Source organism: Sarcophilus harrisii, chromosome 6, assembly GCF_902635505.1.
Source record: "Sarcophilus harrisii chromosome 6, mSarHar1.11, whole genome shotgun sequence".
Taxonomy (NCBI): Eukaryota; Metazoa; Chordata; class Mammalia; order Dasyuromorphia; family Dasyuridae; genus Sarcophilus; species Sarcophilus harrisii.
The window spans coordinates 75,649,084-75,663,916 of record NC_045431.1 but is presented as its reverse complement, the minus strand read 5'-3'; the positions used below and the strand labels follow the sequence as shown (position 1 = coordinate 75,663,916).

General features: G+C 32.5%; 1 protein-coding gene across 7 annotated transcripts in view; it reads left to right on the top strand.

The window, feature by feature from the left end:
• LRBA (LPS responsive beige-like anchor protein) overlaps window positions 1-14,833 on the top strand; it is a 754,452-nt gene that overhangs the window by 162,433 nt on the left and 577,186 nt on the right. For all 7 annotated transcript variants that reach the window (XM_012552173.3, XM_023505940.2, XM_031943307.1 and 4 more), the window contains one exon: window positions 9,227-10,195. In XM_012552173.3, coding sequence (XP_012407627.1) covers window positions 9,227-10,195 — 969 coding nt within the window. The remainder of the gene's footprint in view (window positions 1-9,226; window positions 10,196-14,833) is intronic.

The following is a 14,833-nucleotide window of genomic DNA, read 5'->3' as shown; positions in this document are numbered from 1 at the left end:
TCTTTCATATGAGTGGTAATAATTTCAATTTCATTGTCTGAAAATTGTCTGTTCATATCCTTTGACCATTTATAAATTGGAGAATGGCTTGGTTTCTTATAAATTAGAGTCAATTCTCTATATATTTTGGAGATGAGGCCTTTATCAGAACCTTTAACTGTGAAGATGTTTTCCCAGTTTGTTGCTTCCCTTCTAATCTTGTTTATTACATTAGTTTTGTTTGTGTAGAAGCTTTTTAATTTGATGTAATCAAAATTTTCTATTTTGTGATCAATAATGGTCTCTAGTTCGTCTTTAGTCACAAATTTCTTCCTCCTCCACAAGTCTGAGAGATAAACTATCCTATGTTCCTCCAATTTGTTTATAATCTCGCTCTTTATGTCTAAATCATGGACCAATTTTGATCTTATCTTGGTATACGGTGTTAAGTGTGGGTTCATGCCTAATTTCTGCCATGCTAATTTCCAGTTATCCCAGCTGTAGTATATTTTTAACTAACCTATCTTAGTAATGCATCCAAGCTAATACCTTTTCCCCAGTTTTACTTGTCTTTTTTCCAGTTGATGTTATTGTTTGTTATATATTTTATTTAGAAGTAGTATAGTGTAATGACTACTCTACAGGGTTTTGTTTGGAATTAGGAGAACTTGATTTAGAATCCTGCCTCTTTTTCAAACTGCCCACAGCTTTTACTCTTCCTAACCTCTCAGCCAAGAACATTGTTTCATATTTCACTGAGGAAATACAGGCCTTTCATAGAAAGCTCTTTTCTCTACTGTTCTTTATCTCAGGTCACTCAGGTGGCTTCTGCTGCTATCTCTTTCTTCACACTTGGTTTAAATGATGAAGTAGCCCTTTTCTTTGTCAAGACTACTCCTTCTACATGACAAGTGATCCTATTCCATTCTGTCTTCTCCAGCAGATTTCCCCTCGTTATCATCTTTATTCTTTCACTGATCGCTAGTTTTCTGTCTATTATTATGCTGCTTATAAACAATCCTATGGAGGAAATTGTGGCCACAGAAAAACCAGAAAACATTATGAAATGCAGAGTGAATAATGTTGCTTATTATTAAATTAGAAAGATTTTACACAAACAAAACCAATGCAGCCAAGATTAGAAAAGATGGGAAAATTTATTTTTTGCAACCTGTGTTTCTGATAAAGGTTTCATTTCTAAAATAAAGAATTGACTCAAATTTTATAAAAATACAAACCATTCTTCTGTTGATAAGTAGTTAAAGGATATAAACAGATGATTTTCAGCAAAGAAATTAAAACTTGTCCTAGTCATATGAAAAAATGCTCTAAATCATTATTGATTAGAGAAATGCAAATTAAGGCAGCTCTTCTTGGCTAAAATGACAGGAAAACATAATGATAAATATTCGAGGGGGTTGTGAAAACTGGGACACTAATGTATTGCTAGTGGAATTGTGAACTCATCTAATCCTTCTCGAAACCAATTTGAAATTATGCCCAAAGTGTTATAAAATCAAAATCACTTTTGATTTAGCAGTGTCTCTTCTGTGCCTGTATCCCAAACAGATCATAAAAGAGGGCAAGGGACTCACATGTGCAAAAATGTATGTGGCAGCCCTTTTTGTAATGACAATGAACTGGAATTTGAGTGGATGCCCATCAGTTGGAGAATGGCTAAATAAGTTATGATATATGAATGCTATGTAATATTATTTTTCTGTAAGAAATTACCAACAGGATGATTTCAGAGAGGCCTGGAAAGAGTTGTATGAACTGATGCTGAATAAAGTAGGCAGAATGTTCAAGAGAACATTGTTCACAGTAACAAATTAGAATGTTATCATCAATTGTTATGTACTTAGCTCTTTTCAACAATGAGATGATAAAAGGCAATTATGTAGACTATAATCTAGTGATGAAAAGTGTCATCTGTATCCAGAGAGAGAACAGTGGAGACTGGATGTGAATCAAGATCACATCTTCATCTTTTGTTGTTGTTTGTTGACTTTTTTTCTTTCTCATTTTTTTTTTAACTTTTGATCATATTTTTCTTGCAAAGCATGTAAGATGTGAAACTATGTTTCGAAAAAATACACATATTTAACTGTAGAGAGCCTGGACTTTGGAGAAGTACACTTGAAAGAAGTATACTTGAAACAAGGTATTAACTCAGTGGAATTGATGAAATACCAGTTCTCTATTTTACATATACTTAGTACTTAGCATGGTGATGTAATAGTTCTACAATTGATATAATTGTAATAGGGTATTTAAATTGGGGTCAAAGTCAGACTCAGAAGGGAGACTGGTAGAGTGGCAGAGGAAACTGGTATATTTAACCTAGATCAGATTGCTTGCTGTCTTGGGGGAATTGGGATGATAGGTTAAAATTTTGGAATGTGAAGTTTTACAAAGGTGAATGTTGAAAACTATCTTTGCATGTAGTTTATGTAAAAATAAAATACTATTTACAGTATTTTAAAAGAAAGAAAGAAAAACAATATTTCATCTGACTTTCCCTACTAGTTATTGTTCTGTATTTCTCCTTCATTTTGTGGCTAGATTCCTTTCCTTTTTTTTTTTTTTTTTTTTTTTTTTTTTTAAACTCTTTGTAATCCTGTTTCCAACCTCTCCATTCTACCAAAGCTGCTTTCTAAAAAAGTTACTTTTGATTGCTTACTTGTCAACTCTAACACTGGTCATAATCCTTGCTACTCTTGACCTCTCTAAAGTCTTTGATACTGTCAGTCCCCCTCTTCACTTTGATATTTTCTTTGCTCTAGAGAGTAGAGAAAATACTCTCTCTTGATTCTCTTACTATGTGTCTATTTTTTTCTCTGTTTCTTTTACAGCATCTTTTCTCACTATCACTTGCTATTTCTGAGTGTGTGGGACAATTTTATCCAAAATTAAATTCTCAGGGGTATCTCAAGTTATAGAACAAAAGCTTTATTAGGATCTCGCAAGAGCTGGGTGGTCATCCAAACTCCAAGCAAAAGGGATGTGTTTAGAGTCAGGAAAGAGCCACCACCCAGTGCCTACTTGAAACTTTTATACAGAGCATCCCAAGAAAAAGCCCAGACCCAACCCCAGTACCGCTCATATATATTCTAATTGGTTATATAGGTTGTTTTCCCTTATTAGGAACTGGAATGTTGACAGGTTATAAATATTTCTTTTCCCCCTCTACCACATGCTTTTTAAGAAACTGAAACTTAGGCCTGCAGGTTTTACCTACTTTAGTCAATGGTTATGAGAGACCTTCACTTAAGCTTCTTGCACTCATGAGGATTTACCAAGGCTTTGTCCTGTGCCCTGTTCTTGTCTTCCAGTGTTCTATTTCATTTAACTATTCCCATTAACTCCCAAGGTTTCAATTATTATATCTATGCAGAAGACGCTTACATCTCCTTTTTTAATTCTTACTTCTCCCTCAACCTAGGTGTTTTCCTCAAGTCCTCCCAGCCTCCCTTTTTTCTTCCCCCCTTAAATTGCTTATTCATTTTGAACTTAAAGACAAAAAGCCAATATAATTAAGTATTAATTGTATTAATTCTTGTATGCAGCACAATACAAAAAGAATAAAGCCATGAGTCTATACAAAAAGAATAAAGCCATGAGTCTCTGTTTTACTTTACTTTTTTTTTTTAAACTATGTAAGAAATACTACCCTTTATTTTAAAAGCTATCCTGTTTTTTTTTTTTTTTTTTTTTTTTGTCTTTCCATTTGGTTTTTGTTCTCTGCTGGGTGCTTTTAATTTTTTTTTCCTCCTTTTTACTTCCTCACCCAAGAATTTGAAGTCCACCGTTAGACATAGGTATGTGTATATATGTAAAACTATATTATAATACTTCTGTTTATCAATTCTTTCTCTGGAAGTGGATAGCATTTTCTTTCATATTTCTTTTGTGGTTGATTAGAGTTTAACAATCAAAATCAAAACCTATTCCTTTACAATTGTTCTTTGAACAGTATTGCTATCACCATATGTAATGTTCTTTTGGTTCTTCACATTTCATGCAAATTTTTGTATAGTTTTAAAAAAAAAATCAACCAGTTCATTATTTCTTTAAAGCTATGTTATATTCCATCACAATCATATACTATAAGTTGTTTAGTCATTCCCCCCATTGCTAGGCACCCCCTTAATTTCCAGTTCTTTGATACCAGAAAGAGAGCTGCTAGAGGAGAACATTGTCTGCATTAACAACAATATTTTATGATTTTCAACTGTGAATGACTTAACTATTCTCAGCACTGGGATATTCCAAAAAATGCTATCTCCAGAGAAAGCAATATGAATGTAAATCGAAGGATATACCTTTCTTTACTATTTTTCTTGATTTTTTTTTTCCTGTGTTTTCCTTTACAACATGACTAACATGAAAATATATCTGCATGACTGCACAGGAATAACCTATATCAGATTGCCTTCTTAAGGAGTAGAAGGAAAGAATTTGAAATGAAAAATTTTTTTTATCATAGCTTTTTATTTACAAGTTATATGCATGGATAATTTTACAGCATTGACAATTGCCAAACTTTTTGTTCCAATTTTTCCCCACCTTCCCCCCATCTCCTCCCCCAGATGGTAGGTTGATCAATACATGTTAAATATGTTAAAGTATAAATTAAATACAATATAAGTATACAAATCCAAACCATTATTTTGCTGTACAGAAAGAATCGGACTTTGAAATAGTGTACAATTAGCCTGTGAAGGAAATAAAAAATGCAGGTGGACAAAAATAGAGGGATTGGGAATTCTATGTAGTGGTTTATAGTCATCTCCCAGAGTTCTTTCACTGGGTGTAGCTGGTTCAATTCATTACTGTTCTATTGGAACTGATTTGGTTCATCTCATTGCTGAAGAGAGCCATGTCCATCAGAATTGATCATTATATAGTATTGTTTCTGAAGTGTATAATGATCTCCTGGTCCTGTTCATTTCACTCAACATTAGTCCATGTAAGTCTCTCCAGGCCTGAAATGAAATTTTAAAAAATGAACCTTAAAATTTATTTTTACATGTAATTAGGGAAAAACAGTATATTAAATTAAAAGCAGCAGCTATAAATATTTTAAAATATTTAAGTTTTTTTTTCCCTTTTTCTCCTAATCACCTTGGAAAGCATACTAATAGTGTTATTTTGGGACATGATTCCATATCATCTTTAATAATGGTTAGATCACAGTTCTACCAATAGTATACCAACAGTGTCTCAGTTTTTCCACATCTTTCCCAACATTTGTCATTTGCCTCTTGTATCTTTTTTAGCCAATGTGACAGGTGTAAAACGATATCTTAAAGTTGCTTTAATTTGCATTTCTCTAATCAATAATGATTTAGAGCATTTTTTCATGTCTATATACAATTTTGATGACCTCACTGAAAAGCAGTTCATGTCCTTTGACCTTTTATGAATTGGAAAATGACTCATAATCTTATAAATACAACGAAGTTTTATATATAATATTTGAGATATGGAGACCTTTATATGAGAAAATGTTTGTTAAAATCTCTTTCCCTTTTCACCCTCCCCTCCCAGTTTTCTGCTTTTTGTCTAATCTTGGATATATAGGTTTTATTTGGAGTAAAACCTTTAAAGTTAATGCAATCAACATTATCTATTTTATATCTCATAAATGTTCTCTGTTATTTATTCATAAATTATTCTAAAACCCAAAAGTTTGATAGCTAATATGTTTTAAAAGCTTCCTGTTGTTTTATGATTTCTTCCTCTATATCTAGGCCACATGTCTATTTTTACCTTATCTTAGTATATGGTTTACAATATTGGTCTATGCTCAGTTTTTATAAGACTGTTTCTAGTATTCCCAACAATTTTTTTTTTTTTTTTAACAAATAGTGAATTCTTATCATTTGTCAAACACAAGCTTACTACTGTGTTTACTGTATTATACTATTTACTGTATTATATTTATCATGTACTGTATTTTTTTTTACCTCTATTGTATTATATGTTTACTTTGTTAAGTGATCAATCATTCTGTTTTTTTAGCCAGTACCAGATAGTTTGGGTAATTATTGGCTTATCATATGGTTATAGATCTGATATTGCTAAACTTCCTTCCTTTATATTTTTTTATTCTTTTGATATTCTTGACCTTTTTTTCTTCCAAATGAATTTTGTTATTTTTTTCTAGCTAAATAAAAGAAAATTGGTAAATTAAATGGGATGGCATTAAATAAAAAGATTTAGGTAGAATTTTCATTTTTATTATATTGACTTTGTCTATTCATGAACAATTACTATTGCTCTAATTATTTAAGTCTGACTTTATTTTTATAAAAAAAAAAAAACAGTTATTATTATGTTTATGTAGTTCCAGGATTTGTCTTGTCAGATATATTCCCAGGTATTTTATATTGTCTATGGTTATTTTAAATGGGATGTCTCTCACTGTCTTTTTTTTTTTTTTTTTTTTTTTAGGATTTTATTGATGATGTATAGAAATGCTGACATTTTATGTGGCTTTACTTTATATTCTGCTAACATAAAAATATTTTAAATTGTTTCCAGTAACTTTTTAGTTGAAGATACTAATTTAGTGACTTTTTGTGCATAATTCTAAATTGCTTTCCCAGATAGTTAGATGTAACCATTTTTGAAAACATTTTTGAAATTCTGTTAATAAAGATAATTGTGATATCCATTCTTTTTGCCACTGGATTTATTAGTAGGCCTGTATTCAAAGGAAGTCAGAGATAGATATAAAAGTTCCGTATTCTTTTTCATAAAGGCTATTATAAAGGACATTCCATCATAAGTATATTGGAAACAGTGTAAATGTCCATTGATTGGAAATGTTAAGCAATTTTGGTTCATCATCAAATAAGTATATAATGGATATTGTGGATATCAAATGTTAATGTAATGGATAATCAAGTCATGAATGAATATAATGGAAAATAACTGCTATAAGTAATGATGAAAAACAAAAACACAGAAAAACATAAAAGATTATGTGAATTGATGCGAAATAATATAGCACAGCAATTATAATATAAGTAGAAAAAAATAGCAAAAACAGAGAAATAGAAACTGAATATTGTAATTATAATGATCAAACTTGCCTCTCAAGAGGAGAGTTCACCCATCTCCTTCTTTGATGGATATGGGTATGGAACACTGAATATGCTGTTAGACTAAACGTGTTGATTAATTTCCTGAACTTATTCTTTGTTAGGAAGAATGACTGGTTCTAATGTATGCGATAGATATAAAGGAACAAAAATGTTATGTGAATCGAAAAGATCTATAAATATTTTTAAAATTAGCTTTGTAACATAGGGGATGATTTATCACTTGTATTTAATAGGGGGATGATAGTAGTACTATTGCAGATTTATTTTCCCATAGAAAGAAAGCAGTTGAGCTAAGATATTGGAAGCAGAAAAAGAAGTAGGTATTCTTTTAATTTTGTACTGTATGTTTGTTCTGTTACCATAGATAGATTAAATAGATAGATAGATTAAATAAATTATCTCTTTGGTGTTTGTTTCCTTTTCTAAGAATGTTTCTTTAAAAAAAGATAAGAGAACTGACCAGATAAGTCTTTTAGCTCTTGTGATTTTATATTTTTGAAATACTTCTAAAAATTGCTCATACATTTATAGTTAATATTTTCTCCTTAGCAGTACTTACAGTTTTCTTTTTATTTATGGCACTTGACATATGACTATTATACATATATAATATAGTTTTACATAGTGCATTAAAATCACAAAAACAAATGATGTCTGCATAAGGAGAAAATTTATCACTTCACCCTTCATTTTCATGTCATTTTTCTAATATAATTATAATAAGAATTCCACCTATAAATAGATGAAGCTATGTTCCATACATTTGTATAAAATTTCACAAGAGTCCAAGAGTACTCTGATTGTGTTCAAAATTTCTAGGTTCTTAGTTTTCACCAAGTTGGTATAGATGAGATCTTGGGAAGAAATTTCAGAAGACAGCTAGTATAATTCAAACATAATTTGTAATCTCCTTTCTACCAATAAACTTTCAATAAGTATTTCATATGTTCAATGCATCGTACTTGCCACTGAGAATACCAAGCTTTGTCGATTAGAGGCTTCTTGAGGGTGGGGTCTATTTCCCCCTCTTTTGTCTTTGGGGTCCAACTAAGTTGAATAAGGCTGGTCATACTGTAAATGTTTACCAAATAATAGTTGAATGAAGTGCTTATTGATTTTGTCTCACTGTGAAAGATTACAATTTAGGTACATTTTTAATTAAAAAAAGGATTTGTCCACATGAAAGTGTAATAATTATTTTGAATATAGTCAACTTATTTAATCTTCAGAAATCTAAACCAAAAAATGCATCTAATTTCACTTCATTTCCTGATGACAAAGGCATATTTTAAGGTACAAAAGTGACAAATTATAAAGAAATAAAATTGAGGTGAATTATTGAGAGAGCTAAGATGAAACTTTGTATACTAAGTAGAGCATTCCAAGAAAAAGGTGAATTTCAATGAGATGTGGGAGGAATGAGCAGTTAAAAACTGTTGGTTTATAGGGTAAATACAATATTAGGATATAGCTTTAGACCTTTGAAAGTATGATGACTAGTATGCATCGTTGAAAGTTTGGAGGAAAAAAAATAAAAAAAGACTATTTAACTGTTCAAATATTTGAAGGGTTGCTACATGTAAAGGAAGATGAACATCTGTTTTTGATCATTTTGTAGATAGATTTAAGGGAAATGGGCCTAGGTTCTAGTAGTAGGAATATATTATCTGGAAGATAATGAATTTCCTGACAATATGTGTGATTAGATCTGGAACAAAGATTAGAGTTGCTTTTTACAGTTTTTGGTTCTGTTAATTTATAAGAATAATTTAGAAACATACGTTAGGCACAATATAAATGTAATCATTCTTGGTGGAAGTAAGACTAGAGCTTTCTTTTTTTCTTTTTGATTTTATTTTTCTCCCTATAATATTATCAATGTATAAACTTATCATAAACTTACTGGTTTATGTGTAATATAATTTTTATTATAATATTTATATAATATAGTAATTATTTATAACATAATATAATAATATATTATTTTGTTCATAAATTTAACTCATTTTATAATAAGGACATTTATAAACTGAATTTAATTATGTTTTATAAGATTATGCTTTAGGAAATGTACTGAAATATGCTATGTTCCCTTTGAATATTTTAAAGGAATTTTCTCTTTTTCTGTTTAGGTGACTTTTGAAATGCACAAAGAAAATCTAGCTAATGTATTCAGGGAATACCAAGGGAAATTTGGTGAAGAAATTGGACCAGGCCCCTCTAGTCCAATCCAGTCTGCCTCTGGTATTAGCAAGGATGTTGAAGTTTCAGAAGATGTTCCACAATTAGAAATAAAGGAAGATACTTCTATTTGTATTAGCAGTACTGATGATATGGAGCCACTAAAAGACATTGTAGAATCTAATATAGAACACCAAAATCACATATTATCTGATGAAGAAAAAAAAGCTGGGGAAGAAAAATATAAGGAACTAGATAAAATAGATTTGGAAGGAATAGCGACCAATGAAACAGAATGTAAAGACAATTTACAGGTAGCTCTTGGAGTACAAGTCATGAATGTCTCTTCTAATTCTATGAAAGTGAGTGAGGAAGATAATAGAACTGGAGTCCTAAGTACACCTTTAGAAGAAGATACTTCAGATCTTCCAGAAATTTTGGATAAATCTACAATGGAAGATGATGAAGAGGATTATGTTGAACTTAAAGTAGAAAGTAGTCCCCCCATTGAACATCAAGAAGAAATCAGTCCACCTCTTCAACTGTCAGAGGCAGGCATGTTACCTGGAGAATTTCAGCAAAATGAGTTGTCGTCAGTTGTATCTGAAGCCCATGAAAAACCTGATTCTGAGATATTAGTTGAGGCATTACCAGATTCAGATACTTCAAAGGAAGTAACTTCTTCCAAAGTCACAGCCCAAACAGAAATCAACCCGATGTTAGATGAAGGAAAGAAAATGACTCTACATTCTGGTGATATTAGAACAGTTATTGATGGACAAATCAGCAACTCAGAAACTAGTAATGCTTCTGAGAAAAAGATTGCCAAGTTGGATGTTTCCAGTGTAGCTACAGATACCGAGAGACTGGAATTAAAGGCCAGTTCAGACAGTTCTCAACCTTATCGGCCCAGTCCTGAGGTGGGTACAGTCGGCTTTTTCAATATGCTTTCAGCTTTGGTTATAATTAGAGAAGGAATGTTTACATAAAGTTATTTTGTTGATGAATTGATTGATATTTTATGTCACTATATAAATGTTTTAAATCAAAAGATTTAGTTTCTAATATTCCTGATGGAGAGATTATTACAAGTTTAATCTGAAATAATTTGCCTTTTTTTTTTCTCTTGAAGGTCTGTTTTAATAGTCCAAGTTAAATCAGCATTATCAAACATTTAAAATAAAGTAGGACAATTTATATTATCAAGTGTAAACTCTGGACTTACTTTCCCAAGCCCTAGGACTACCAAGCATAGTCCCTAGAGGGTGGTTGACTAGTGCTCTCCTCAGGGTTTGGGACTTTACTTCACTTTTCCCAAAACTTAGGAATGACATTTCCTCTCTTCAGTGCATCTATTGTAGTTTGTTTGGTACAATTTGGAAATATTAACTCTCTAGTGATTTAGAAAAATTTTATCATCCTTTTTATCAGTACAGGATTTCAGGGAAAATATAGCACCGTTTACAAGTAAATTTTGACTTAAGGTCTTTTCATGCATATAAATACATGGTGATGCAATTTAACGTACAAACATCATTTTACAGAATTCTAATAAGTTATCTGGTAGTTATTTTGTTGTTTGAAGCAGGCATTCCTCATTACAACAAAATAAAGAAAAGAATAAGAAAAGCAAGTGTTCCATTTCACAGAGGCTTTTGCCTAATCCATACAGAGCTCTTAGCGCATATGGTATGTTCCCTCTCGGGCCTAAGTTACTGGGGGTCTCTGGAAGTAACATCCTCACTTTTAGCTGAGAAACCAAACTGAAAAGTGTTCCATGATTGCCAGAGTGTATTGAGCCATCCAGTTGAGGTCTGAACAAAATCTTTAGGTGATCCTTTATATATTCTGTAAAGTGGTTCCTATATAATAGGCCTTATATATAAAGACCTTAGTACCTTTGATACCTGGGCAGATTTCCTTTTATGCCAAAGAGTACCCATAGATTTTCCTAATGGATCCCAACCAAGAACATTCCTAATAGAATTCCAGTTTCACCCAAAAAATAATAATTGTAGGCTATTATGTATAGGGCTTCCAAAAATAATTAAACCCTTAGTATTAATTACTCAGATTTTTTTAGGCCAGCCTTATGTTACAGACTTGCAGACATAAGGAGTTTACATAAGCTTCTCTACAATCATGTATTGAATAAGTCTTGAAATCTAAGATTTGCTTACTAGGACAAGAACAAAAATAGACATCTATGAGGTTGTGTGGTGTTAATACTAGGTAGTGTTATTTCAGGAATATAAAGGTCATACTTCCTATATCACCCTCAATACTTAAAAATACTATATTTATAGTACAATAACTATTAGTGTTTAAGCATCCAGAAAAACAATAATCATCACAAAGAAATTGTCCTGACTTGTAAGGGACACGCTGGATAACAGATTATTGTATAATTGCAATTTAAAATAAAAGTTTTTGTTTTTTTTTTTTTAGTGGATTCAAAAAACTAGTGTACCCAATAAAGATTGTTCTGAGTAAAGAATCTTTCCAATGGATCTTTGCCATGGTGAAAAGCTCAATACTTATTTCATTCTTTCAATTTCTGTTTTACCTTCTGGTTCTAGAATATCAGTACAGTTTTCCTTGATAATTTCTTGAAAGATGATGTCCAGGGTCTATTTTTGATCATGACTTTCAGGTAGACAAATAATATTTAAATTATCTCTCCTAGATCATTTTTCCAGGTCACCTGTTTTTTCAATGAGATATTTCATATTTTTTCAATTTGTTTTCAATTTTCTGGTTTTGCTTTATTGTATTTTGATTTTTCATAAAGTCATTAAGCTTCCATTTACTCAATTCTGTTTTTTAAGAAATTATTTTCCTTAGTGAGTTCCTTCTTTTCTAATTGGCCAATTTTGCTTTTTAAGGCATTCTTCTCCTCATTAGTTATTTTGTATTTCTTTTTGCATCTTTCTCAATTTTTCCCTAATTTTCCTCCCCTCCCCCTTTTTTTCTCCCTCCCCCTCCTCTTTTCCCTCCTCCTCCCCTCCCCCTCTACTTTTTTTATTTTCTGCTCATTTTCCTACCATATTACTTGGGCTTTTAACTTTTTGTTAAAGTAGCTCTTTTTCCAGAGTAGAAGGTGTCTTGTCCCAAGCTTCTGGGATTTTGTGCAGCTCTTTTCAGAAATCCTTCTACGAATCTAACCACAAACGCTGTTTTCTACCCTGGAGATGTTAGGTGTGCTGCCCCCTGCCAGCTGTAAGATCTAGTGTTTTGTCCTGGACTGCCCTGGGACTGCACACCAGACTCTCTTCCTGTTCCCACCGACCCTGTCCACTGACCTTCTGAGTTCTCCCTGGTATGCTGGACTGAGAGGTCCAGAAACCTCCATCACTGCTGCTGATTCAAAGGTCCCGCTTAATTGACTTTGGGGGCCAAGGGGGAACTGTGGTAATTTTTCATTGGGGTCCCAGTCTGATTGCACAGATCGTTTCTGCTGACCTTCCAGATCCTGTTTGGTGCCTCTGGGCTGAGAGATCTGGAAGCTACCAATACTGCCTCTGTTTCAGAGGTCGGTCCTGGTCCGGGGCTGCACACTGGACTCCCATCTTTTCTGTGAGAATCTAAGGTGTCTTTGGCTGGAAATGTTCTACTCCATCTTTTTGGGTGTTTTGATGCTCTAAAATTGGTTTAGAATCATTATTTAAAGAATTTGGAGCAGTTTGGGGGAGAGGTTGGGCAAATTCCTGCCTTTACTCCACCATTTTCTCAATACTTATTTCAGATGTTTTCTTTGCATATGTAATATCCTTTCTGGGATCACTCTTCTAACTTTTATTGGCCTTGATTATCCCCCAAAGACATATGACTACTCTTCTCTCTGATTTCTTATAGTAATCCTGAAGAGATTGTGGTGTGGAATGACTTCATTTAGTAGTATGGAAATTTGTCTAATAGTAATACCACTATTTCTTTCCTTGAAGACATTTCTTGAGGAAATTAATTCTCCAAATGATTTAAAAATTATTTACCCATGGAAGAAATCTGAGACTCCTAGAAAGTCTTTTTTTTTTTGTGTACTGGAAATAGTATTTGCATCCTCACACTGTCTCTGATTTTGTTGGCTTTTGTGTGATCTTAATTGGGGAAAGAATAGTATAGTGGAAATAGTGTATTAGGAGTAAAAAAAATTTATTTCACATCTTGACTCTTGTTGACATTACTCTTTTGAACAACTCAATCAACTTCCCAGAATCCTAGTTTTCTTATTTGTTAAATGTTAGTTGAATTAAAAGGGGCCTTCCTTATTTGATACGCAATGTGGTACAGTGTGCAGAAGGCTGTATTGCAAATTAAAAGATTCAAGTTAGATTCTCCCCTCTGGAAGCTTGGGCAAAGCTTCCTGATCTCTCTGGCCCTTGGCTCCTCATCTATAAAAAGAGGCTTCTTGATTAGAAGGCTTCTAATTTCTCTCCTAGATCTATGTCTATGATTCTGCGATCTCCCAAAAGTCACTTTTAGGTTTAAATGAGATAATATAAGTAAAACTTCCTTAAAATATAAGTTGCTATACAAATTAAAGATGATAATATCATAATGATGATAAATAATAATATGTAAGATGCTGCTGTTAGAACTAAGAGCATGGTTTCTGTTGCAGGCTCTAAGACATGGCAGATTCAGAAAGTTGCTTAAAAATAGGAATTTCGGAAGCTTACACATTTTTATTAGAACCCTTTGAGTGGACTGGCAAGAAATGACTTGGGTAGAATTAGGTAGTAGTAGTAGTATATGTTGCTTTAAAATTTTTTAAGTACACACAGAACTTATAAAAAAAAAAAGATGGAGTAGAAGTGGGAAGATAAGAGATGAAATAAGACTTCTTGGTAGCAGTGTTCCTCTTTTGTTCCACCTTCCACCTGTCTCCTAAATTTCAGATTTCTTTTTCTTGAAATCTTGATTGTCCTCCCTCTATGTTTTCCCCTGGTAATCATTAAAATTTGGAGAGGGGAGGTAAAGGGGAGAACACAATGGCATTTGTTCTGTACTTCTAGAGTATGGCTTCAGTTATAATTCACATTATTTTTAAAAGGATATTCTTTTAATTCTTTATTTTGAATAATCTTTATGATACAGTGGATAGAGTGCTAGGCTTGGAGCAGGAAGGACCCATCTTCCTGAGTTCAAATCGGGCCTCAGACACTTACTATCTGTGTGACCCTGATCAAATTAGTTAACTCAGTTTGCCTGTTTCCTCATCTGTAAAATGAACTGGAGAAGGAAATAGGAAATGCCTCCAACATCTCTAACAAGACAGTCCCAGATGAGGTTACAAAGAGTCATGCTCGACTGAAAACGAGCAACTGAATAGTTCCTATTGTAAAGCCAAATAGTGTTTTATTGCAGCAACATTCCTTTTTGTAGAGCTACTTGTCATTGTGCTTTTAGATTTCTGGATAAATTTGGTACGTTGTTTTCCTCTTCTCTACTCCTTGGCTAATATTACTCTGCCATTGGTTCCATCAAGTTGCATTAAGTCATTTGTTAATGCCATTCTTTTCATTTATTTGTTCTCTGAATTTCACTCTCTTCTTGGA